Below are 26,189 nucleotides of genomic sequence, written 5' to 3'. Positions count from 1 at the left end.
TTACCATGATTTAAAAAAACAAGATATTTAAAAGAGCGGATTTAATTTTCGGCGTTGCTTGTGGCAGTGGGAGAGGTAAAAATAGTCGATGAGTAAAACTTCAACTTGCGGTTAAGCTCGAATGTTTATAGGACTCGTTGCAGAGCATTGGGGCGTGAAGGAGGCGGAACCGAAGATCGCTAAACTTGTAAGGCTTGCAACAAATATTACAACGATGTATAACATGCAACGTTTTCTAAAACCTGAGAAACTTACACCACTACCAACACTTTTTATATTTATTCAAAAAAAAAAAAAAACACTGACCAAAACGCATAACAGAACAGTTCAAAATTAAATAGAGCGGGCTACGAGGAAACAGTGCTCAAATCGATGAGAAAATACGCAATGAGAGTAAGTTCATTACATAATAGCTGATAGCTTTGCAATATAACTTTGCCAGACACCGCTCAGTTTAAACCAGGGGTGTCCAACTCGAAAGCACCACCGTGCCAATTTAGGTTTTAAAATATACTCGCGTGCCAACGTTTGGTACTTTTTCCATACCATGTCTTAAACGTCTTAACGGTAGAAAAAAATGTGTTGGCAAACGCAAGTAAACTTGTTTATGATGCTCCAGAAACCTTTTGTAGTATATCATGTCGCCTAAAGCGCAGAATCCATTACATGGAATATAATACGACAGCATAAAGGCCCGGAATTATCCAGAATTCGACAGTTTCAAGCGCCTAAAACTACGTATACGAATCGGGTGCAAAAACGATTTAATTAGTGGGTTCGTGTAACCTTGATACTGATCATCCTTACTGAAGTTAGAATAAAGGCCAAAAAGAATCAATAAAAAAAATTTAATTGTCTGACAAATCCTAATGTTTACCATCTTAATGTGCAAAAACTTGCGTGCCATTTTTAAATGCTCTGCGTGCCATGTGTTGGACAACCCTGGTTTAAACAAACAAATATGCATTTTTACGTCCTTTGGATTTCTTTGTTCATACCGCATTATCAGATTTCATTATTAGATTTCCCCAAATGATTTTACTACGAAAGTTTTTCTTTCATTTGTCTTTATCTTTGCGAAAATGACTTTTTAGACAACCCGAGTTTTCTTTGCCGTAGAACCACTCTGCAAGTGATGGTACGATTCGAGGTTTTGAAGGCAGTCCGAAGAGGGGGATGTCCTTTAACTGCGATTGATACACTGTGTTAAATTTGTTGTCTATGTTGATTCCGTGCAATATACGACAAAGTTGACAATAATTGGATTCACGCTCGTGTCCGGATTCGTCGAAAAGATCTTCAGTTGTCCATTTTAGATATTCCTTGTATGCTGTGTCGTTTCTATTCAAATACCTGCATGTAAGTATGCCAACATTTTTGGTTGACTTTTTTATGCAAGCAAAAGGATAACAGAATAAACAAAATCAGTTAACGTGAACATAAATTCATTAAAAAATGGAATTAATTTTGAAGCTCATTACTGCGATTCATACATATTTTGTACGACAGTAAATAACTATCAAACTAGCAGGCGACTCCAACAATTAACTGGGGCGTTTTTGAGACATTTGTCAAACAAAACAGTTATAATGCGCAGTTAAGGGCATGTATAATTAGGACTTAGGATCCCTTTTCAGAACACTTACTTTAAATATTCCACAAGTTTTTTGGGCGTTGAAAAATCCTTGGCATAAATGAATGAGTTCGGTGGGGAAACTGCCTCATAATCATCGCGGGAAGGTCCTATAACCACTGGGACGGCTCCACTAATCAGTCCATTGTCGAAAAACTTTTCAGTTATATAATCCCTACAATTCCAAGTGTTTTCCAATGCAAAATAAAACTTGTACTTTGAGTACTCAAATTTTTGTTGTCGGTTTTGAAAACAACCTCCACCTAATACTAAATCATCCAGCCCGTCGTTGATTAGGGATTTGACATATTTCATTCGGTCTCTTGCACCACGCGTGGCCCCACAGTTCGATGCTACCCAAATAGAGAGATGCGTTTTTTGCTTCACAAAAGCGTCAAGCTCGTTAGTGGACAACTTTTTTCCACGACGTCTTTTCCATAACGTTTGATATGTGAATGTCTTACCATAAAAGGCATAGATGTCTGCATCCCGTCTAAATGAAAAATGCGGAAAGGGATAATAGCGAAACGTTTGCACTGTTGTCTACAACAGTGGTCGGCAACCGCCGGTCCGCGAGAAGTTCGTTACCGGGCCGTACAATTTTTTAGGTTAAATGCTATAAAACATTTTGACAACATATCCCGGGGATGACAACTTAATTTAAGCGATTTTATTGGTAAATATTTGTAGTTTTTTTGAAGACCAGTCCGCGATAAAATTTTATTTTCAAAAACGGTCCGCAGTGCAAAAAAGGTTGCCGGCCCCTGGTCTACAAGGTTTATAACGTGCCTTTGGGAAGCGATGACTTAAACTTACAAACTGGAAACAAATAAAATCTCAGATGCATCGAAAATAGTTGAAATAAATTCATATTTTTTAAACTCACGCGCAGAGCAGATTTTATCACCTTGATTTTGGATGGCCGGATGGATATAGGCTACACGTGCATATTTTGAAATACTTTCCATATTTAATGTAGATAAAAATAACATAGCACAATTGGATTGTGACATAGTCTTCTAAAGAGCTCAGCAGTCGCTGTACCTGTAGTTCATTGTCATGTTAAAAACATTGTCATATTCGGTCAGTTTCATCCCGCGAAGCTCCAGCAAAGCTACTGGCGATTCCTTACTATACCAAACGTAATATTGATCCAATCTCCTGCATAGCGAAACATTAGAATTCTTATTCTTTTGAAATAAAACCCGAACAAATTATATACCCGAACATATAAAGTATATTGCAAATCACGAGTCACCAGAGACTCAGTATACGACAGATGGAGACAACAGTCGCATATAATAACAGACTGAAACGTTAACAAGTCTGAAGTCATCCACCGAATTTCAAATCATAATTACATTTTCAAAATCAGATGAAAAGTATTTCTGCTAAGTCGAAACGTTGTAATGTTTCATAAACTTTTCTTTTTGTTCAACTGGCAAAATATAAACAAAACATCCGGCGCGTTTTCATCAGGCTAATGTCAGCTACCCAACACAGTCGTTCTTATAACACCAAACGGGTGAACACGAAAAAGAGACAAGCGCAAAAACACAGACATTACCCTGATGAAGACGCCCCACGTGAGACGTCGAAACGTCGGATGTTTGGTTCATATTTGCCGGTTGAACAAAAGGAACGTTTATGAAATATGCCTGGCGACAACACTATATATTTTCGTTGCAATGTTTTTGTTAAAATGTTATAGAGTTGGTTCTATTAAGTATTGCTATGAGCGGTCGGTTTAATAGTACTAGCTTAGCTTGCAGGCTTTTCCATACCTTGTTGCAGGCATTGTGGTAAGTTTCAATTCGCTGAAGTGAAATACAACAGCTTTTGCGTTTTTTTCATTGATCTGTAAATATTGCGAGTAATTGTATGCTTGCTTATTGCTGTATTAAGCCGTTAGTTCTTTTCAACATCACTGTACATACAGCGTTGTTTTGTTAGTGTCACAAACATCAGTGAAATTCTTTTTAATGTGCGTGTACCTTCGTTCTGTTCAGCGTGACTTGGCAATTCCCACACTCATATGGCAGGGAATCAAATTGAGTTTTTTCGCCAAATGGCGGATACCAATTTATAATTATGATCTGAAAATCAAATTAATCAAACAGGCGAGTGATTGAATAACATAACAGTGTAGAATGAACCAATTATTAAACAGCATAACAATGTATAGATTAGGGTTCTGCCTAAATTTCAATTGTTGTTGTTATCAAGTAAACAGTAAATGGAGTTACATGTCAAAAAATCCAAGCGTAACATTTTTAACATTGAAAACTTTAATTGTTTATTCTGCTTGTTCGTAGGAATAGCCTACTTTGTTTGTTGCATTTTTTAAAGCCTCATCTAATGGATCTTGCTCTGTTGAAAAGTTGTGTGAAAGCCATTGAACGGAATTCGTTGAGTGTCTGACCTACAACAAAACACAGCATATAGCAAAATAAAAAGTGTACAAAAACACAAATTTTATGAATTAATTAGGGAGCCGACCACTCAAATCTTAATTGAACAAAGTTAAAGCATCGAGCCAATAAATAATAAGCTGCAGACATTGCACACTGTTTGCAGTTGCATGTGTATCGGACCTTGGACTTTTAATTCAAAATACATCGGACTTTGGACTTTTAATTTTAAAACTTGCATGTAATTGTTGTGACGTAGCCATTGGCCCGGTCAAACCCGTTCATAACTCGCCTTTTTTCTACACAAAAGCTTGACCGGCTATTAAACCTGTTTAAACCTGTTTTTCTTATCACTGAACCGGTCAATTACTGCTGAAGGATATCGTTTTATCGCCCCCCTTACGTGTTAACGTGAAGCAACGTCTTAAACTGCTTCCAGCCATGTTACACTTGACACTTCTATAAGCAATTTAAAGAATAATTACGGTTTAGAACACAGTTAATCTTTTCGGGCGTACGTTTTTACGACTACGCTGGCATAACAACTATGTGACCTGAACGCTATATAATCTGCATCAATTTTGACTTAAAATCAGTGACTAGAGTACGCATTAGAATTGATATCTCACAGTTGATTCGTGGCGCGGTGACTTTTGTGTTGCGTGTTTAGCCGCAAGAGGCGCTTTCGTGGCATGCTTTATTGAAATATAATGGGGGAACGCTAAACCAGTCTTGAGTGTTTTAGGTTTGTTTAATCAGCGATAGTTTGATTATTAGAGTCAGATAAACGAAGTGTTCTTTATTGTCTACCCACTGGGTCAGTACAAATTTGGTGATCCCGACGTGATTTGAACACGCAACCTTCTGATCTGGAGTCAGAAGATTCTGATCTGGGTCAGTACACATGGCTACACTAGCCAAATACCGTACATCTCAGCTGCTAGCAGGATTTATTAATTAAGATTATTTGCATCCACAACAGTTTGTTGACATTTTTGCACATTTACTCACGTGTTCAAAGTTCCCTTTTTCTTCCATAGCTAGTTCGATGTAAATAAGCACTGCAGCAGTCAGCAGAAGCGAAAGAAACACCCACTTAAAACGATAAAATTCCATATTGTTCTAGCGGTCTAGCTGTGTACAGCTATTTTAACTGTTAAACAGCAACGATTCGCAATGCTACTATTTCGTTATTTGCAATCTAAGCGACTGGCAACTGATGAATATGTGTCTTTTAAACTATTAAGCTATCATCCAGCTGCACGCCCAAACAAAGGGTCTACAAAAATTGTCTGTAGGTGAGCAAAAATAATGAAATCCCAAAAATCCTATATTCAACTTAGCCTTCATTACAGAAAGTCAGAAGTTGTTGTTGACGTTCAGCGCATATTGGGTCCTCTTTTTACTGTTCAGCTATCTATTCAAGGCGACTGTTTAATTATACAATCGGTGTTTGCTAGCTTTTACACACAGAAAACTGAACAGCTAATAGCCTTCAAAGTGTACAAAGGTCTGAACCGAAATATTGCATTGGCAAATAAGGAAAAAACTGTCAACGCGTTTTTTTCTAATGTTTCGTTTATACGACGTAACTGACTTCAACTCTGTTTGGTGCAGTAGGTCTATGTTTTACCTGACATGCTGCTCAAACTTAAATTTTCAAAACAAATGCTAAAGATTATGTTCCAAACCATATCTAAATGTTTTGACCCGTACCATATCTGCTGTGTTTAACTTTATTCGCGTTTTAACGACACAGCACCATCTCCCTCTTCTCTAAACAATGCACTGTACAGAACTATGGAATATATCTCCCATTGCACGAGAGAGGACGTATGACTGCAGGTCAAACCTAGCTGACTGCAAAACTAAGAGTCGGGACGGAACTAAGTTTTCCGCGACCTGTAACACAGACAAGGAGCGTTTAGGTGCGTGCCAAGGCGGCCCCCTTGACTGTTACCAGACGAAAACATGTGGAGCTACTAACGTAAGAACTAACAGTAACCAGCTTTGCTAAGAAAATGCTAATAAACTTGGACATGGTGATTATTAGCCTTTGCTGCAGTTTAAGTTTAAAGTTTGAACAATACATAAAGACGAAAGACAATTTTATAATTTGGCTTAACAGCTTGTGGCAGTGTGAGAGGTAAAAATAGTCGACGAGTAAAACTTGAACTTGCGGTTAAGCTCGAATGTTTAGGGCTCGATGCAGAGCACTGAAGCGTGAAGGAAGGCAGAACCGGAGATGGCTGAACTTCTACGGCTTGCAACAAATATTACAATGATGTGTAACGTGCAAGCTTTTTTAAAACCAAATATTGTAGTCCGATAAAGCCATTGTTTACAAACTAAGGCAAGGTTTTATATTTAATCCAAAAAAACATAACAGTCGAACTACGGATAGTGCTTCTAGAATAAAACTGCTGACCAAATGGTTCCGAAATTACAAATGCCGGATCGATCTGGCAGGAAAAACAAAAACAATTCAATCTCGCACTTATTAGATTAGTTTGATTTCAACACGCACAACAGTTTTCATTAAAAACAAATACAGCGGGTTACGAGGCGGAAGTGCCTATGTGATGAGAAAATACGGAATGAGACTAAGCTTCGTATTATAACTTATAAAAGCTGATTGCTTTACATTGATGTTGCTGGTCAACGCTCAGTTTAAAGAAAATATAAAACATTCCAGACATACAAACAAATATGCGTTTTTGCGTCATTTTAGTTCTCCTTGAGAATACAGGCATTGTTAGATTTTCCCAAAAGGCTTTTACTACAAAAGTCTTTCTCTTATCAATCTCAATCTCAAACATTTAAAATTTAAGAATATTGCCAAAAGGGACAGCCAATGCTTTTTTTGTTTTTATCTTACAGTGTACCCTGGCATATTCCCATTTTAGGGGCCCTTACCGTTCGTTCTCTGTCTAATAAAGATCAACAGATTGGTGAACTTTTGTTTAACAGCCCTATTTTAGACAATCCGAGTTTTCCGTCCCGTAGAACCACTTTGCAAGTGATGGTACGATTCGAGGTTTTGAAGGCCATCCGAAGAGGGGTATGTCCCTTAAATGCGATTGATATATTGGATTAAATATGTTGTCTATGTTGATTCCGTGCAGTATACGACAAAGTTGGCAATAATCGGTTTCACGCTGATGTCCAGGAATGTCGATAAGATCATCAGTTGTCCATTTTAGATATTCCTTATATGCTGTGTCGTTTTTATTCAAATACCTGCAAGATAAAAATAACAGACAAACGAAAACGAATCGGAATTCATTGACAAGAATACGTACAAATTTGTTGGGAATTTACAGTTAACAGGTATTCTTGTGACCAAAATTGGATTTTTGGTTATGCTTCTTGATGGTATATTTAAAGAAGTTCCAAACGCAGTGGTTCTTGACCAGGGGATACCAGACCGTTTTAATTCGGTCGTAATCCAAACATACATATTTTATTTAGTTGTAATCGTAATGCTGATTATTGTGTTTCATACAAATGTAAAAGTGTCGTGCAGAGAATAACCAGTCATGAGGTAACATCAAAATTTCCTTAAGCATTTTCGAAACAGATTTGTATGTGGTATATTAATAACTTTGGTAGTCATATTTCTGCAAATGTTATGATGGAAACACAAATAAACTAGACAATATCTTTAGGAAACATAGATTAACGTAGCGCCCTCTTAAGTTCACTTCGCACTGGTGAAGTAGTAGCTAAACAGCGTAAAATCGCATCAAACCAGTTTTAGTAATTGTGCGAAACCTGAGGGGGACGTTACGGACAGGACCAATATCTAAGCGGGGCATCGACAAAAAAGTTTGGTGTAGAACAGTCGTCGGCAACCACCGGTCCGCGGCCCGGTACAGGTCCGCGAGGAGTTCGTTACCGGGCCGTATAATTTTTCAGGTTAAATGTTATAAAACATTTTGCCCATGTATCCCGGGCATGATAAACTCATTTAAGCGTTTTTATAGCTATATATTTGTAGTTTTTTGAAGACCGGTCCGCAATAAAATTTTAGTTTCTAAACCGGTCCGCAGTGCAAAAAAGGTTACCGACCCCTGGTGTAGAAGACCACTGGTGTTGAAGGATTAAAATCTTATACTGCATAAAAAACACAAACGTATAGATACAGTTCTAAGACCAATTGACAGAAACTGCAAATACAGACGGTTTAAAAAAATATATTTGAATAGGTTGGATATTTAGAGATAGATTTCAGGGTTTACATTACATAGGTTATATTCAGTATGTTATATTTGTTTCCCTTTTTAAGAACACTTACTTTAAATATTCCACAAGTTTCTTAGGCGTTGAAAAATCCTTGGCATAAATGAATGAGTTCGGCGGGGAAACTGCCTCATAGTCATCGCGGGACGGTCCCATAACCACTGGGACGGCTCCACTAATCAGTCCATTGTAGAAAAACTTTTCAGTTATATAATCCCTACAGTTCCAAGCGTTTTCCAATGCAAAATAAAACTTGTACTTTGAGTACTCAAATTTTGGTTGTCGGTTTTTAAAGCAATCCCCACCTAATACTATGTCGTCCAGCCCGTGGTTAATTAAGGAAGTAACATATTCCATTCGGTCTCTTGCACCACTCGTGGACCCACAGTTCGATGCTACCCAAATAGAAAGATGTGTTTTTTGCTTCACAAAAGCATCAAGCTCGTTTCTGGACAACTTTGTTTCACCACGCCTTTTCCATATCCTGTGAATACTGAATTCGGTAGCGCAGATGTCTGCATCCCGTCTAAATGAAAAATACGGGAAGGGATAATAGCGAAACGTTTGCACTGTTGTCTACAAGGTTTGTAACGTGCCTTTGCGAAGCAACGGCTTAAAAATACATACTGGAAAAAAATTCAGATGCAAAATCGAAAATAGTTGCCGACAATGTTTGACTTTATTCTACAAGTAACGAAATACATTCTTAATTTTTTTAACTCATGCACAGAGCAGATTCTATTACCCTGTTTTTGGATGGCCAAGTCGATGTACACGTACACATTTTTAAATCCCTTTATAATTAATGTAGATAAATAAACTACCACAACTTGCGACATATAGACGTTGGTTAAAGTTATAAAAGCATACGGACCCAGTCGCTATACCTGTAGTTCATAGTCATGTTAAAAACATTGTCATATTCGGTCAGTTTCATCCCGCGCAGCTGCAACAAAGCTACTGGTGATTCCATGCAACGCCAAACGTAATATTGATCCAATCTCCTGTAGAGGGAAACATTAACAGTTGAGGCTGCTTTCCAATAAAACCCGACTTGACTCCACTACATAGAAATATTTCTGAAGTCGAATGGTTGTAACTTGTAATGTTTTGTTAAAATGACAGTTTCAGTTCCCTATTGCAGGGGTCGGCAACCTTTTTTGCAGTGCGGACCGCTTTAGAAAGTGAAATATTATCGCGGACCGGTCTTCAAAAAACTACAAATATTTAGCAATAAAAACGCTTAATTAGTTTATCATCCCGGGAAACATGGGCAAAATGTTTTGTAGCATTTAACCTAAAAAATTTTACGGCCCGGTACCAACTCGGCGGTTGCCGACCAGCACTGCCCTATTATTGTATTGCTATATCAGCGGTTGGTTTAATAAATAGTACTTGTTCGTTTAGTATGCCTTTCCATACCTTGTTGCTGGCATTGTGGTAAGTTCCAATTCGTTGAAGTGAAATATAACAGCTTTGGCATTTGTTTCATTGATCTGTAAATATTGCTACCAATTATATGCTTGCTGTATTAAATCGCTATTCCTTTTCGAAATTACTGCATGTACACTTTTATTATCAAAAAGCGTTATTTTGTTAGTATCACAATTGTCGATGAAATACTTTTAATGTGTATGTACCTTTGTTCTGTTCAGCGTGACTTGGCAATTCCCGCATTCATACGGAAGGGAATCAAATTGAACTTTGTCGCCAAATGGTGGATACCAGTTTATAATTATGATCTGAAAAACAAAATATTGTGGATACCAGTTTATAATTATGATCTCAAATTAAACAAACAGACCGGTGATTGTGTAAAAGTCCAACTACCAAACAGCATAACAATGTATAAATTAGGGTTCCTTTCCAAGGTTATTATTGATAAGCAAACAGTTACAAGGTATACTATTTTCAAAAATCCAAGCGTAACAGTTTAATGTTGAACTTTTTTTTGCTTGTTTGAACGAAGCCTACTTTGTTTGTTGCGTTTTTTAGGGCTTCATCTAATAGATCTTGCTCTGTTGAAAAGTTGTGTGAAAGCCAATGAAAGGAATTCGTTGACTGTCTGACCTACAACAAATGTCATGTACAAAAAACACGAATAAAACATAATTTAATTAAGGGTCCTACCAATTAAAACTGAAACAAAGGGAAATACATCAAGCCAATAAATGATAAGCTGCAGACAATGCACACTGTTTGGCCGTCGTATGGCTATACACTTAGCCAATACCATCTAAAGTTATCTCTTGTCACCAGCTGCACTGATGAGACCTTATGGGTCGAAAGAGTGTGCCTCAATTGTCTGCAGTTGAACAAAGGGTTTTCCATAGCTTACATAGCAGGGGTTTAAGTAAGATTATTTGCGCCCACAACAGTTTGTGCACATTTACTTACTTTTTTAAAGTTCCATTTTGCTTCTTTAGCTAATTTGATGTAAACAAGCACTGCAACAGTCAGCAGAAGAAAAAGAAATACCCACATAAAACGATGAAGTTGCATCTCGTCCTAGCAGTCTATGAACTGTTGAAAGCAACGGCTCGCATTACTACTTGCTCGAAGGAAAGGGGCAACAAAAATAAACAAATGTTGTCTATAGGTGAGCGAAAATAAAGAAACTGCCAAAAGCCTATATTCAACTTGGCCTACATTACGGAAAGTCAGAAGTTTCGATGCATATTGGGTCCTCGTTTTTATTGTTCACCTATAGCCTATCTTTATTCACGGCGACTGTTTAATTAAACACTCGGTATTTGCTAGCTTTTTAACATAGAAAACTGAAGAGCTAATATCCTACAAAGTGTTCAAAGATCTGAACCGAAATATTGCAATAGCAAACAAAGAAAAACTGCCAACGCGTTTTGTATTAGCCATATGTTTCGTTTATTCAACTCAACTGAGTTTTACTCAGTAGGTCTATGTTTTACCTGACATATGTCACAAATATATATTTCACAAACTTTGAAACAAATACTAAAGATTTTTTTGCAAAACACATCTAAATGTCTTAACCCATACCATATCTGTTGTGTTAACTTCTTTTATCGACTCGTAAGCCAACGCGTAATTTCCTCTTCTTCCGAACAATGCACTAAACAAACTATGGGCCATATCCCCTTTGTATTAGAGAGGGCGTATTGTCGGCGACCAACTGAAGAAGTCCATTTTCTGAAACGTAACGTGACCACTTTATGTTTCTTAAGCTTGCTAAGATTGTCCATGTTTCCAAAAACCATTCAACCGCTCTACTGATTTCAAAAGTTACTTGCAGTCTAGGCCAGGGGTTCGCAAATACTTTTTGGCGCGACCCTAAAAAAATTGCTCTAAATTCTCGCACTGTAAATTTAAATACAACCCTATAGGTGGTAATTACCACCTAAAACCGTGGTCCATAAAAAGTGGAACTGACCACCCTAAAACACAGCGTGGAAAAAAACACCCCATAGCTTTCCACCCCAAGAGTAACTACGTTCCACCTTTAAAGTGTGTACCGTAGGGTGTGAATTTCCACCTCGTTTGAAGCATGTTATTCTCCACCCACAACAAAAATACGTCATAATATTTTATTGAGATAATGTCGCGCCATTTATATACAGATAGGCGAACTGGGTCAAGTCTCAATATTGACATGATAAAAATGAAAGGAAAACAGGAGAGTGAAAATGTAAAAATACACGTAATGCATGAAGACATAGCACAAAAAGGATTTTTGAAAGCACTACAACTTAGAGCCAATTAATGACACGTTGAACTGATATATTCATGTCTGTTGGGATCTTCAACAGATAACTCAAACGCTGGAAAGTATTGTTAAGCACTTGTGGAAATTTGACATCAAAAATCCAAATCCAGAAGTATGACAATTGCATCCTTGAAACAATCACAGTTGCACATGCAATATTTTTGTACATAAATTCCCAGTCAAAACCATACGACAATATGGTGTATCCAGCTCTTCATCCTTAAAAGAGCATTAATCAATATAAACTCAAAACAGATATAGGATATTTTTGCTGTTCATTAAGCATTACACATGGGCATTAAAGGAACAACACGGTGGACTTCAGCGGGACCTTAAAAACGTTGGATTTATATGTATATACACATATACATACACTATTACTTGCATAACATTACACTAACGGCGGTTTATTAACTGATATAATGAGTGAAAATGGGAAATGAGTTATTAATAGACCACAACAGAAAACGTTACTAGCACAGCAGACCACACAGTAAATTCTATAATTTTACTTCGCAAACTCTTTAGAAAGGAAAATGCATACCTTTTCCCTTCAATAGCTGAATTATCTTCTTTGGGGCCAATTTTCACATTTTTAATTTTTGGTTTAATTTTGTGATGAATCCAGATGATCTTCTTGGTTGAAAAATTCTTTGAGCCTCACCAAACACCTGACAAAATATTTGTTTGTATCAGATTGAGAATACAAATAATACTATGTTTACAAAAATGACTAGAGACAAAAATGTAGTACACCAGTTAAATGTTGACGTTAAACTGACGATAAAAACTACATTATATTTACCGCCACTTTTAAAACCAAGCTTTATAATCTCATATGGCATTAATTATTTCATGGGATACTCACCACATCCAGAAATTGTAACGCTGGGTATTTTTCAATTGGGATTTACACGGCCAAGGTTCCATCACGGACTTCTGTGTAAGAACTGTTCACTTGGTGAGACTTGTTTCAGGCAAGCAACAACCTTTTTCACTATTAACCTTACATTAGCAAGAGCACACAATATTTCCATAGTTTCTATACCTTATATCCTGTAGGCTATATGCGACAGACATACCTACAAAAATATTAAAACATTACTAAATATACTATCCAACTACGAACATTACATAAGCACAAATACTATCTTTCATTTCTCAACAAATCCCACTACAAACTGTGGATAATGCGATCTATCACCCGACTGACGAGACAGCTACTTCTTCACTCCCGCTACAAGGTTTGAAGCAGGGTTGCCAGGTTAAAATTTTGCAAATAGACCAGATCGTGGGCCAGAACGCTTAAAATTCGCCCAAACTTTAATTTTATGCTAAATTTCTAAAACCGCTTGTTTAGCGCCCTCAAGTGGCGGACAAAGTGAGCAAACATTTATTCAGATAACATGACATGCTCAGCACCAACACTATACTAAAAATCATACAAGTATCAATTGTCAAAATCAGGCAGCAGATTGTTAAACTCAGTTACATTTCGTGCATATATGTCGTTATTAAATAATTTGAACATGGTGTCAGTTGCAGTAAAGCTATTGCAGCAAATCCCATCTTTATATAAGTTTGATCGAATGCGAACCAAGGCTTCAAACATCTTTACTCCTAACCGGTTTCTGCTTTTCGTTTTAATGGCAGTAACTAAAGAAAAAACACGTTCAACAACTGCATTGCTTGTTGGTGTCGACACGCAGTTTAGAGCGTATGCGGCTAATTTACTAAATGCAGATACATTTCGTCCATCCGTGTACTTTAAAATTCCAGTCCAACAACCAACCGTATCACGTGAAGTTATCCAGACAACGATAATGGCGCTAACCGGATGAAAAACATGAAGTCGAAGTATTAAGTATTACGATTCAGACAATGATACCAGACACAAAACCGGATAAAATCGGTATTATTCAGCAGTGACGGGATTCAAAGCGTCATGTGGCGCTGCAATCTCATTCGAGACACGACGCTTACTCGCGACAGCGAAGAGAACAAAACGGTCGGGACCGAAAAGCGTCAAATCCTGCTGAGAAGCGTGCTCGCATGATAAAAGTGTGGGAACGCCCAAACTTTTGGCCAGACGGCCAGACCGAAGTTTTTCCGCCCAAGGGCTCTGAATCAAGGCCAGAATGAGCATTTCTGGCCGGTAATCGGCCAACCTGGCAACCCGGGTTTGAAGACAAAATCCGTCGCTTCAAACCCATAGAATAGCCTCCTGTTGGGATGAAATCCTGGTGCCTATTGTTCGCTCACTATTGAATTATGGCCCCCTTTTACGATCAACCAATCAGAGCGTAGTCTTCACTTGAACGTTGTTGGCGCGCTTACTTCTCAAACGATTGAACAGCGCAGTGGCATTGCGAGTGCGAATTGATGCCATTACAATTTTAATGGATTTGTTAATTGAAACCGTTTGTCCGCCTCCCTGGTTGCAAAAATTTACTGACATGTGTTTAGCATTTGCCGAAATTCAAATACTGTCTGTATGTAGCGACGTTTCACAAACGCGGCGCAGCCACAAACATCTTGACGTTGGAATATTTTTGTGGTGATTGAATTTAACAAATGAATATTGCTAGTTTAAATATTAATGTCGTTTGAGTATGCGTGGTATTCTCCACGTTTAAAGGGTGTGATATTCCACGTTGAAATAATCATGTATTTTTGTGCCAGATGGAAATGCCCACCTTAACCACCACACGGTGGAAAATTCCACTCTATGATTTGAGGTGGAGTGGCTTTCTCCACGCTTTCAGCATCAAAGGGTGGAAACTTCCACGCTATAAACCTAATGATGTTGGTGTTGGTGGAAAATTCCACGCTTAGAAGTTTTATTCCCACCTTTTTTCAAAATATGGTGGAAATTACCACCATTTTTAACAAATCTCCACCCTGAGGTGGCGCGACCCAAGCATTTTGCAAAATTGCTCTAAATTCTCGCGACCCAAGCATTTTAGCATGTACGTTTGTGGAAAATACTGATCAACCAAATATCAGTATTAAGACTGCTATTATGTTATTGTCAGTTGCTATTTTCACATAAAACAGTAGGTAAACGAACGCATTTATTCTAACAAATGAGAACTGTGGGCTTTGTATTGAGAACACAGCTAATCAGAAAACGCATGCTTGCATAGGTGCGCTTAACTTTTTGCATTGTTACATATACTTTATGTCATAGTTACGTAGTCATACGTAACAATGCAATAATAATGAAAAGGTTAAAAAAGCCGAAATTCATTAATACTGTAGATGCGATGCTTATATTCATGGGAAATTTAATATATTTCGCGACCCAAATTTGGGACCACTATATCTGCTTAATGTTTAACGATCATGCCAATGTCTCAGATATAAACGCGTTTGTCCCCAAACCGCTTCGTTGTATCACTGGCTAACTGCTTATTCTATGTAACATTTTTCTGTTGTGCGGCACCAAGTTACGTCCCTTCTGTGGCTTTCATTGTACCTGACAATGACACGAGAAACTGTCGAAACGTTGTAGTACTTTACACTCAGTTATTAGATAGTATCTTCTTGCTAAGAAGGCTCGTGTAGCTTACAGAAATTAGAAAACATGTTTCTTGCACTTTATTAAATATTTTTGTGCATCAACTTCTTACCAATTTCGATACATTGATACCCTGTACCAATTTTAAACGTTGTCAATAGTTTAACAACAGCTTGTTTCAAAGTTTTAATTTTTTAACACCCAAAGCTTCTGTCTGTGGATATACTTAATGTGCCGCTGTTTCCATCCTCTTGGATTGTTTACTCAGTTATAAATATTAATCAGAAAAGAGTTTCAGGGTTCGGCATGTTCTTTTCGAGGCCGGGTTGGTGCATCACTGCTTTACAATGTAGCGCAGGTTCTTTTTAACTAAACTTTCCTGCCGTAGAACATGTGGCGTTGTATTATAGTTCCCTTGATTACTTAAAAATCAGCAAAAAAAGTGTTGGTTTTTAAGCAACGGATTTCAAAATATGGCCCCAATGGCCCTCTGGCACTACCAGTGGCTCCACTAGGTAGAACTGCAATGTAATTTGTAACAAAAAATGAGGTTAGAACTACAACAAGCTTGAATAGTAATGTACAGGGACAAATCTGAACACAATGTCACCAGTTGAGATTCTCTTCTTATTGAAAGGTATTTAAAACTAGAAGAGTGGCTTTCTGATATACTTCCATTTTATATATTCTATACGATATTTACCAATTTACTATACATATCATTTGATCTACACATATGATTGTTTTTGTAAACAAAAACTAATGGGTCCCCACATGCGTGTTTTTGCGGATTTATGGTAAACAAATGTTGCGGTGATTTTTTAATTCTTAAGGACAAATTTTTAAAAAGCATTAACCCAACAATAAAAAAAAATTGTTTGTATTTTTTTGCACTATTATTGTCGTATAATTACAACAACAATAAAAAAGAACGAAACAAATACTTTCAATTTAATCTCTTGCTTTGACCCAGATATTGTCGTCCAAGGTCGGGTTTTAAACACAATTTTTTTCTAGAAAGCTGTAACAGTTGTGTTACAGACAATTAAAAAGCGATTTGCTGCAAGTGTATACATAACTTTTCATTTAACTTTGTTTCGCAAAACGAGTTTTTCATTTAACTTTGTTTCGCAAACGAGTACCATTGACCTGTAGTAACCTTTAGGGTGTACACACCAAACGACTGTTTGACCTTTTGACACCGTTTTTAATAACACGCCATCCTTGGTGTTCAACAACACCGTTTGACCTAATATATAGGCTACATGCCTTGAGTATTTGATTCAAAAAAAAAAAAAACGCTACGTTATGACGTAAGAAAGTTCTGAACTGTGTTAGTAATACCTACTAATTGACCTTAAGTAACCCGTGGTCATGCAGCGGCCAACCTGACACTAAGCATTTAAAAAAAACTTTTATCTTGCAAAAAAGTCAAGTTTATTTTTTCATATTTAGTTTGTTTAAGAAAGTTTTGCTTGACATATACGAAACCGAAGCACGCTTATTAGGTTTAAATCGTCATAGGTGTGAAACCTTTGTCAAAACTGAAAATGTGAGTGATAACTTAATAAAACGACATAGCATTGCTGTGCAAAACAGCTGATTTCTAATCACCGAAACGACGTCTCGTAAAACGTCTGTCCAACGTCAAGCTGAGCCCTCCCGCTCTGTCCTATTATTCGTAAACGTACTCTCTTGGGACTTCTGCCTACAGTGTCTTTCTTGACCAAATGAGCGTTAGACACATTTACGTTTCGGGGGCCTGTGGGTGTGTCGCTGGGTCATTCGGGGTCAAACTTCAGGTGGACCAAGTTCAGATTTATATCTAACATATGTCCAAATTTCAATAAATTTGAAGCACTCTTTCTTTACTAAACGAGCGTTACAAACTAGCAATAAACATTTTACGTTTCGGGGGCCTGTGGGTGAACCGCTGGGTAATTTGGGATCAAACTTCTGGTGGACCCAGTTTGGATTAATATCTAACATATGTCCAAATTTCAATAAATTTGAAGCACGCTTTCTTCAGTAAACAAGCGTTACAAACCAGCGTTAAAAATTTTACGTTTCGGGGGCCTGTGGGTGAACCGCTGGGTAATTTGGGGTCAAACTTCAGGTGGACCAAGTTTGGATTAATATCTAACATATGTCCAAATTTGAATAAATTTGAAGCACTCTTTCTTGACCAAATGCGTCTCACAAACCAGCGTTAGACAGAAAAAAGAAAAAAAAAATACGGACAAAAACAATATGTGTCCCCTTCAGGGAAGGGGACCCATAATTAGTCAGAAATTAGACAATTTTATGCTGCAACAATAAGACAAAAATATGAAAACCAACGTATTTTGCAACCACTTAGATTGCCTAAAGAAAACAGGCTACTAAAGCACATGTTTGTTTATGGCTGTAAACTTTTTGCCCGAAAAAGCAGTTCGGTAACAATGTGGTTTGTGGGTGGAATCGGTTTCTACAGTTTGACACAAAAATTACATGCTGTAACAATGTGGTTTGTGGGTGGAATCGGTTTCTACAGTTTGACACAAAAATGTATTCATAATATTTTTTAGATAAGAACTCAGCATGTTATTGCACAGGTAGGATCTATCTTACATCATTTTGCAACTTAGTTAAAACAAAGCGAGTTAGTAATGCAGTCTCAGGATTGTGAACCATAGAACAGGACTGCATTGGAAACAAACATTGTTGCTAGTTTCCTGACCAATCTCATTTTCTGAAAAGCCCAATCCTTCGAAGATATCTCACCAGGATTGGAACTGATACAACAGTTATACTCACTCTTACTGGCATGGCAATCTAAAAAATATAGTTTCAAGGGAAAGTCTTAATAATACCAGCATGACAGTTATAATATGTATTTGACAGTAGCTGGTAAACTACAATTGAACATTTTGCACCGCAGGAATACCTTATGAACTGCATATGCAATCACAAAAGTACTGGCTCCGCTTACAATCCCTGACAACTCGATTCCAACTTTAGCTAGTAGTCCCACAACATCAATGCCACTAAAACAAAAAATGCCATTTTAACACAGAAACATTTTTTTAGTACTCCATTTGGTTTGAAACTTTTTTTTTTTTTTTTAAACAATTTAAAAAAATTTTTTTTTAGTTACATTATATATGAACCAAGTGGATATAATTGTCCTAAAAGTGTACTATTTTTTCTTACCTAGAGACCAGCAAATAAAAGAATCCTAATGAACAAAGTGACATGACAATATGAAATGCCACACCAAATGCACCATATTGGGCAAAGATTATCTTCAACTGTTCACGCTTAGTTTTTTGGCCCAAATCATGTTCTGTGTCGATGTTTTCATCCTTGGATTCACTCTTTGTTTCTTCAGCCTTTTCAGATGACTTCTGTTGATTTGATGTGGGCTTGTCTGAATTTGTGCTGTAACTTCTTGTGCCTTTAAAAACCTAACAGTTTTATATGTATGTCCCACCTCAATAACATGTCTTTAATCTTGGTACTATAAATACTATACTGCTTACTACACAATTAAAAGGTGCTTAATAAACTTGTTTATAAATAATAAAAATTAATAATGTAGCACGAAAATCATATTTTATTATCCCACCAGTTTTGGTCAGACAGTTCCCACTTAAACTCAAAGGAGAAGAGTTCCAAAAGTCATCAGATAAACGATGATGAACATTCTTTTCCGTTCTTGCATTTGTGGCTACAAAACTTTCATTAGAAATTCCAGCAAAAAGCAGTTGTACAGCACTTCTGTTGACTTCACATGGTGACAGGTCAGCATATGTGGTCCTTTTGTCAACAGTGCTGCATTCGGAGTTTTGATCGTAATAATAACTTGGATTATACGGATGAAAATTGTCAAAAATAGTACCAGTTGTGGTTACACTTCTGGCAAATAACCCCAACGGTATTGGTCTTGCAGTTTTTCTAAAAGAACTGACCGCAAGTTTGTTATAACAGCAGTTTTGCATAAGTTTTAAAGTCCGTAAGGTCTTCATCGTAACTAACAGGCAAATACCTTTTTTCTAATTTTGGTCCTTAATATCTACATAAAACGTAATTACGTGTAGGGCAATTTATGTTTACATTTTTTCCTGAGTCAGAACATTGACACGCATGGATGATTTTGGCACAAAGTGGTGGCGGAAACACGGTTTATGTCAAATGTAAGTTAACTGCAACAAAAATAGTTTGTTTTCTTGTCATTATGGTTCCCCAAACAAAAATATTTATTTGCCTATTACTTTGGATTGTTTACTATAGACTTGGGTTGTGTTTCGGCCTTTGTAGTCGTGGTCATAGAACGTTTAGTCTGGTTACAGTATTGACTAAATTGAACACAAGTTTGTGATGAAGTGTTGTCACTAAAATTGAATTTTGTAATGACTCGGATTTCGGAGGCAACTAACTACAAGATTGGGAATCAAAGGTATGATGTTTTACACAAATATGTGTTACAGTTGTTTCATTGCAAAGGATGGTAGGAATATGATTTTATATGTGAATTGAAATTTAAGACCTTATTTCTCACAATCTCAATTGTGGTTCAGTTTTTAAAAAACACTGCTTGTACTCCCACTTGCTATGCATAAATTAAAACTAAATTGTCAACCATTGTCATGGTTTACTACTGTTTGTTATACGTTTTTGAAAACGTTGAGAGTCTTGTTTGTTGGAATAAGCTTTTACTGCCAAAATATTCAGGTAGGCCTATACAAACTTGCTTGACAAAAAATGGTGCAGTGACTTTTTATGTGAGGATTGTGCACCTTAAAAAGGTAATTCCTTCTACAATTCTATCATATGACCAATCTCTAAACACAACCATTTAACAAGTACAAACACAGCTCATATTTATTCAAACCAACAACAAACACACATTTCATACATCAGTACGATTGGCAGAAATGCTCAAGCACCCTAAACGATCTCACGTCATCAAGAAACTCCTCATCGAGCGGATGCAACTTCATCTTTAAATACATCCAACGAACGTAGCTTGACACGCGAGTGTAAATTCCAGGCTTTTGTACATTGCCACATCCGATTCCCCAACTCGTTATGCCCCATAGAGTAAAACGAGACGAAAATGGGTCCTGACACATTAGTGGTCCGCCGCTGTCACCCCAACACGTATCAGAATCCTCATTCTTTAAACACATAAAAATAATGTTCAAAAATGAAGCATAGACTACACCAGTAGTTCTCAACGGGGGCGTTTGCTATAGTTGAGGAGGCACTGGAGAACAATTTGGCGATTGGAGGGCGCTGGGAACGGTGTGTGACCGTCACAATACACCGAGCGTTAACGTGAGATGGTCAGTGCTTGACTAAAGAGAACAAATACAGTTTAGGCCAATCCCAAGTTAAAAGCAAAGAGCACTGTCTGCAAAATCGTTTTAATTTTGGCAGCAATAACGGGGGCGTTTATAAATTATGAAGACCTAAAAGGGGTGGTACAGGAAAAATGATTGAGAAACACTGGACTACACAAAAAAAACAATTTCTGACGTCATCACATTAGCTACGTCATAAACACAAAATACTACGTCATCAACACAAAATACTTTTACTGATCTGTAGTCAAAAAATGGCAAACAAAATTTGCTTTTGGGCATTTCATCTTTTACGGTGTGTTTGGCCAACTTTTGCTGGTACAAAAAGAGGTCAAGCGTGGCCGTAACTATTAAACTTACCGCAGCACAAAGCATCGAGTCGCTCAGAAAATCGTTGCCAAGCAAATTGGTGCAGTTTTGATTAGGGAAAATAGTTACAGGTGCGACTTGAAGGCATGACGGATAGTCGTTGGGGTTCACTGCAAAACGCGAACGTTTTTATTTTTAAAGTTTTAACTTAACGCTTACGAATGTTTTTTGATGCACATTTGACTTGTACTAAGTGACAAGTTTTATAGTATAGGAACAAAGAGTCTTACTGTGATTGTGACTTTGAGCTCCCCATCCTGTTACTCCGCATTCTGTTGCAGGTGAAAACTGATTTGCACCGAGTGGTAGACACGCTGGGCGAATGAAATTTCTGATGTTTGAAAACAAACATATGGTAGTTTAAGTGTCTTTGTAGTGAGAAATTGTAAAAACTACTATGTTAAGAACAACAAATACTATATAATAATGCTTGTTATATTCCGTAACTTTCGTTAGAAAATATTTGATCGTAGATCGTGACAAGTATAGGCCGTAGCCAATCGGGTTTCATAAATCAGAATGATCGCAGATACTCGGCCTTGGAATCACATAGGCATGTCGGTTGTACTTCCTTTAAGGACCAACCAAATCCATGTAAGTAATCTCATCAACTTTTAAAAATTTAAGCAGTTTATCAGTTTCAAAGGTTTTTTTTTTTTTGTCAAGGCACATTTTACTACACTAGGCTTATCGAATACCAGAATTTTCGCGTTCTGTATTCCTTTTAACTACAAACAACTTGAACAAACATAGGCCTACTTGGAAAATGCAGGAAATTGTGACGTACCCAAATGAAACGCATTGCCGAAGCTTTATGAGCGCCACGTCGTTGATGGGACTGGGAAGTTCCGCATATGCTTCGTGCTTGAACACCCGCTCGATTTCAATGTCTTGTGAATGCTCCACAGTCTCAATTTGACTGTAAGGATGCCCGTCGCGGTTGTAGTAATCCCCAACGCGCACCGTGATCAAGTCTAAAGCACTAAACACAAACCGGTGAAACGTTTAAAGTCATGTTGACATACAGTACGAAAACGGCTATTTTAAGCTCTGTGGTATATCTGCCGTATTGCGCAACTTAGTACTGTAAAAAAAACTTTTACTTATAATAACAACGAAATAGTCATGACGGATGGTGAAAGTCTTGGTACTCATGCTTTTTATGAGCAGAAATACGCTTAATGCGAAGGTTATGATTTCGCGGATATGACATTTGGGGCTCTTTGGTTTGGCGTGAAGATTTGTAATTAAACTAACAATATATTCTGGTTTCTTTCGAGGTACAATTTTACTTTCGGTGCCATGCGGTTTTATGTGTTTGTTCGTTTGTCATCAGATGGTACCTACCTCCTAATCTTGCTTTGCACACAATGTGCTGCTGTGAGAACATAACAGCTGTTGATAAGCGTTGCACCACAAGAATGGGGTGTACGGCCTCTGATAATTTGCCTGTTGCGAATAGATACCTGCAGCAGTAAACACAAAAAAAAACGCTTCAAGCACGTTACGGCAAAGACATGAAGAAAACAAACAAACAATAAAAGTGTTTTACTGGAATAATTGATCAAGTAAGTTGCAGACAGTGGACTGACATTTCGAACTCCAATCTAAGGTCTCATTGGAGCAGCTGCAGGTGACAAGACTGGTGTGGACTTGTAACGGCACTCCAGTTCATGGCAAATGTTACCAATTGTACTGATAAGACCTTATGTAGGGTGGAAAGACTATGCTTTGTCAGCAACTTACTTGTCACGTAATGGCTCGTTGCTTATATATTAAATATATCTAATGGTTTGTGATTAGAAACAATATAAGACGCGCATGAATAGGTGATATTGGTTTGTACCTGCCATGGGTATTTGCCTGGTTTTGCGTTTTTTCCACCCACTATTCGTATTTCGTTTGGGTCAACCGCAGGCGGATTTGGACAAAAAGGTGGAACCTTAATGTCGACGGACGGTCGTCCACATGACGCATCTTGCAATTCTAAACCTGAAATAGTGCCCTGAAGTGAATTTAGTGGCAATACTTCAAAATTGCATGAATTTATCTCTTTGATTTTTTTACGAGTTCAAAGTACAAAATGCGGCGTATAAATCCTTTGTTATTTCATTTTAACGAAAATGCACGGTTCCTTATGCGTTTACAAAATACAAATGTTAGCTTATGTCAAATATTATTGCCAATTGCTTCAAAGTCATAAGTTATGACTCATAACTCCCCTTTCGCAAACAAACAGCTCTTAAAAAATCTCGTGATTTGATTTCGAGGCATGTTTAAGCAGTGCTACCCCTAATGCTTTGTTGGATAAAGAAAAACCAAACTGTTAACCATAAGCATGTAATATTACCAAGGTCTTTGTCTGTCAGTAATCGAAACTTTTGAGTTCTTCTTGCGTTGTAAACTGCAATGTGATTTATTTCGCTTATGGCTGGTAGATCAGACGTTATCCTGCAATATACGCGAGTTTAAATATCAACAGAGTAGTTCAAACTTAATTAGCTTTAAAACTGTATAATTTGGCCAAAACTTAGTGAACTTTGTTTTTTGTTACAAAAGTATACAACAGTTATGCAATAGGTTTACAACACGTTCACTTTTGTCTCGTGTAGCAAGCTTAATTGAGATTGTTTAGTATTTTTTACATATTTTTGTTTTTTCACATTTAACGATAAGTAACCGAAAGTATGCAATACTATGTCGTATATACAACAATTACTATTGCTGCATCATGTCCTCCAACCAAATGAAAACTTACGGTAATACGTAGACCAATCTCCCTCCAATGTAAATCATAAAGGAGGTTGGTAAAACTCGAATGATCATACGAAAGTGCTTTCCGCGGTCTATTCGGGTGTTTCCGACCACACAGGTTGGCCTGGTAGACCATTCCCGCCCGGATAATCCGTTCTTAACGACAATCTAAAAAAAAAACTTGAACTGTTTGGCAGATCTTATTTCGGTGGTTTCTTTTCCTGTCGAACCCTACCCTTTTTTCTATTTCGGTTAGTGAGGATGAAGTCCATTTATAGACTAGGCTTCACCAACGTTTAGCCCCCAGTTTTGTTTTACATATACAGTGCGCTAACGTTACATTTTTGTAAGCCCTAGGCACCAAACGCTTTGTATTGACGATGCAGCTACAGACCGCTTAGCCCTCATCCATACCAATTGTGTCCTCCACTTTTTCGTGCTCAAAATTTTTTAACGTTGCGCAGGTATACCTATAGTGTTTGATTTAGTGCAATTCTGTCATTATTTTCTCTTTAACCAAGTAACATAACCTTTACTCGACTCAACACATTGCGTATTTGTACTTTTATTATTTAAATATTGCTAAACGCAAAATTACCAAAATCCGTAGGTTATTATTTGGTTTCTTGACCTAGGCTACTTACTTTGTGTCTTGCTGCCATCATAGAAAGACGAAGTAAAGTGTAAATCCGAACATCATTAAACCTTGTCTTTTTACTCGCTTTAATCACCAAAAAACTGGGTCGTCTTGCGAAGTTTGCGCGCCCACTCCATTCGATTAAATCGTTCTTTCGAAGACCTCCACTTACATTGGTTATATCTGGAGCAAAGATATTTTTTTCTTATACTAAGCGCAATTTGACATAATCATGAAAATTAATTAACGAAATTGGCTTGCGTTAACGATTGGTGCTGGGCTACATCATAAAATATAGGTTTCTTGAAAGTTGAAGTATTTGAAATCAATATCAAAGCCTTTACCAACTTGACCGAAGTTTTGTAGTTAAATTTAACTGACGTGACTGGAGTATAAAAATCTTGACCTGGCGTATGGCTTTAGAAGTCAGAATCATTGACTCTATTTGACTTCGGATATAACTTTAAACGAATATTTTTTATCCTGGTTGTAGTTCAGGAGTCCAATGACTTCTTTAAGTTAAACGCTCCACTTCACAAATGAATAAGAGTAAAACGGGCACCCAAGTTCTTCGTTAGTACAAAATTGGTCAGGTAAAAGTTGCAGTAAATTTGTTTCTCTCCATTTTGGCATTATCAGCTTTTTTAAATACAATGCATACTGTAAAAGGCCATAACCTTTTCACTAACGGTAACACAATTTCTAGACGAATCCTGTACGAAAAACTGTATTTTCTTATTGATGCCGATCACAACAAAAACGAATTAGAACTTTTGTTAACTTACAATGTGTTGCAGCGGTCGTTTGTCGTATGCAAGGAACGATACAAATCGTAAAGATTAAACATTTCATTAAACAGCCAACCATCATTTAAACTTAAAAACGCAAGACTGATTGGGCAACTGCAAAAGAAAAATTTTGTTTCATAAGAAGGTTAAGCACTTTCATCTTGTCTATCTCGAATAAAATTTACTGATATGCTGTTAAAAATGACCTTGATTTATTATCGCTTGTCTGCTTAACTGCCTCGTAGTTTCAAGACAGGGTTGCATTCTCCCTCTGAAGTATGCGACTCACCAATCAAACGCTTTGCTGTCGCTACGCAGCTAGGCCTTTTTAATTTCTACTCCCCTAAACCAGAGTAACTCAATAACTCTTCAATTGACATCGTGTGAAATTCTTTGCTGAAATTGACACGTTTTATTCAAAAAAATACTTAAACGACTTTAGGGCGTACTCGTAAACACTGACATGTACGATGTCTTTAAAACTCGAACATCAGTTGTTTCTAGCAAATCGATATTTTTCTTTGCATACAAATACCAAAGCCTGAAAGTCGTTTCCTGCACTGGGAACGTAAACAAAGTCTTCAATCAACGACTTCGAATTCTTCTCAATAGTTTAAGTCGATCTGCTTCCTGCTTTGGCTTTTCACCTTTTGGGTCAATGTACCCCAGAGGGCTATTAATGACGTCATCATTTCCGGTATGACGTCACCCCGGCGAGGTGACGCAGGGGCAGGGTTGTTTGGAAAAT

The 26,189-nt window shown here is 37.3% G+C and overlaps 4 protein-coding genes and 1 long non-coding RNA gene across 5 annotated transcripts; all 5 read right to left on the bottom strand.

Moving 5' to 3' along the window:
• Positions 1 to 264: 264 nt before the first annotated feature.
• LOC145217987 (glycoprotein 3-alpha-L-fucosyltransferase A-like) lies at positions 265 to 1,999 on the bottom strand. The gene is made up of 2 exons (XM_080085390.1): positions 1,647 to 1,999; positions 265 to 1,353 (listed from the first exon to the last, which is right to left on the bottom strand). Exons 1-2 carry the CDS (start codon positions 1,946 to 1,948, stop codon positions 1,059 to 1,061), a joined length of 597 nt encoding a protein of 198 aa, XP_079941516.1. The 5' UTR covers positions 1,949 to 1,999; the 3' UTR covers positions 265 to 1,058.
• A 4,332-nt stretch (positions 2,000 to 6,331) lies between these two features.
• On the bottom strand, positions 6,332 to 11,547 carry LOC145217986 (4-galactosyl-N-acetylglucosaminide 3-alpha-L-fucosyltransferase 9-like). The gene is made up of 8 exons (XM_080085389.1): positions 11,305 to 11,547; positions 10,684 to 10,809; positions 10,261 to 10,356; positions 9,927 to 10,028; positions 9,709 to 9,782; positions 9,174 to 9,290; positions 8,342 to 8,812; positions 6,332 to 7,284 (listed from the first exon to the last, which is right to left on the bottom strand). Exons 2-8 carry the CDS (start codon positions 10,786 to 10,788, stop codon positions 7,017 to 7,019), a joined length of 1,233 nt encoding a protein of 410 aa, XP_079941515.1. The 5' UTR covers positions 10,789 to 10,809; positions 11,305 to 11,547; the 3' UTR covers positions 6,332 to 7,016.
• Positions 11,548 to 11,835: 288 nt separating this feature from the next.
• LOC145218439 (uncharacterized) lies at positions 11,836 to 14,826 on the bottom strand. Its single transcript, XR_013857609.1, has 3 exons — positions 12,897 to 14,826; positions 12,573 to 12,699; positions 11,836 to 12,247 (listed from the first exon to the last, which is right to left on the bottom strand). It is a non-coding gene; the product is annotated as an uncharacterized LOC145218439 (long non-coding RNA).
• Positions 14,827 to 16,961: 2,135 nt separating this feature from the next.
• Positions 16,962 to 19,655, bottom strand: LOC145219117 (uncharacterized). The gene is made up of 4 exons (XM_080086499.1): positions 19,156 to 19,655; positions 18,741 to 18,984; positions 18,475 to 18,574; positions 16,962 to 18,362 (listed from the first exon to the last, which is right to left on the bottom strand). The coding sequence occupies exons 1-4, from the start codon at positions 19,553 to 19,555 to the stop codon at positions 18,273 to 18,275; spliced, it is 834 nt and encodes a 277-aa protein (XP_079942625.1). The 5' UTR covers positions 19,556 to 19,655; the 3' UTR covers positions 16,962 to 18,272.
• A 729-nt stretch (positions 19,656 to 20,384) lies between these two features.
• LOC145218756 (acrosin-like) lies at positions 20,385 to 25,550 on the bottom strand. The gene is made up of 10 exons (XM_080086164.1): positions 25,439 to 25,550; positions 24,661 to 24,836; positions 24,021 to 24,184; positions 23,613 to 23,713; positions 23,109 to 23,254; positions 22,610 to 22,728; positions 22,050 to 22,244; positions 21,493 to 21,593; positions 21,254 to 21,372; positions 20,385 to 20,707 (listed from the first exon to the last, which is right to left on the bottom strand). Exons 1-10 carry the CDS (start codon positions 25,521 to 25,523, stop codon positions 20,447 to 20,449), a joined length of 1,467 nt encoding a protein of 488 aa, XP_079942290.1. The 5' UTR covers positions 25,524 to 25,550; the 3' UTR covers positions 20,385 to 20,446.
• Between the last annotated feature and the right edge of the window lie 639 nt (positions 25,551 to 26,189).

The sequence above is a fragment of the Phallusia mammillata genome, chromosome 3 (genome assembly GCF_965637545.1).
Source record: "Phallusia mammillata chromosome 3, kaPhaMamm4.hap1.1, whole genome shotgun sequence".
NCBI lineage: Eukaryota > Metazoa > Chordata > Ascidiacea > Phlebobranchia > Ascidiidae > Phallusia > Phallusia mammillata.
This window is presented reverse-complemented; position numbering and strand designations above follow the sequence as displayed.

Bases quoted from the DNA above. Each gene is read 5' to 3' on its own strand.
- LOC145217987 (XM_080085390.1), bottom strand. From the start codon at position 1,948: ATGAAATATGTCAAATCCCTAATCAACGACGGGCTGGATGATTTAGTA. The intron at 1,354-1,646 runs GTAAGTGTTCTG...ACTTACATGCAG, and splicing joins AAACTTGTGGAATATTTAAA to GTATTTGAATAGAAACGACA.
- LOC145219117 (XM_080086499.1), bottom strand. From the start codon at position 19,555: ATGAAGACCTTACGGACTTTAAAACTTATGCAAAACTGCTGTTATAAC. The intron at 18,985-19,155 runs GTGGGATAATAA...AGGTTTTTAAAG, and splicing joins GAACTGTCTGACCAAAACTG to GCACAAGAAGTTACAGCACA. The intron at 18,363-18,474 runs GTATTCCTGCGG...TATATTTTTTAG, and splicing joins TTGCATATGCAGTTCATAAG to ATTGCCATGCCAGTAAGAGT.
- LOC145217986 (XM_080085389.1), bottom strand. From the start codon at position 10,788: ATGCAACTTCATCGTTTTATGTGGGTATTTCTTTTTCTTCTGCTGACT. The intron at 10,029-10,260 runs GTAGGCTTCGTT...TTTGTTTTTCAG, and splicing joins TAAAAAACGCAACAAACAAA to ATCATAATTATAAACTGGTA. The intron at 9,291-9,708 runs GTATGGAAAGGC...TTCCCTCTACAG, and splicing joins ACCACAATGCCAGCAACAAG to GAGATTGGATCAATATTACG.
- LOC145218756 (XM_080086164.1), bottom strand. From the start codon at position 25,523: ATGATGGTTGGCTGTTTAATGAAATGTTTAATCTTTACGATTTGTATC. The intron at 23,714-24,020 runs GTAAGTTTTCAT...CGTATATTGCAG, and splicing joins AGATTGGTCTACGTATTACC to GATAACGTCTGATCTACCAG. The intron at 23,255-23,612 runs GTAATATTACAT...GCACTATTTCAG, and splicing joins ACTGACAGACAAAGACCTTG to GTTTAGAATTGCAAGATGCG.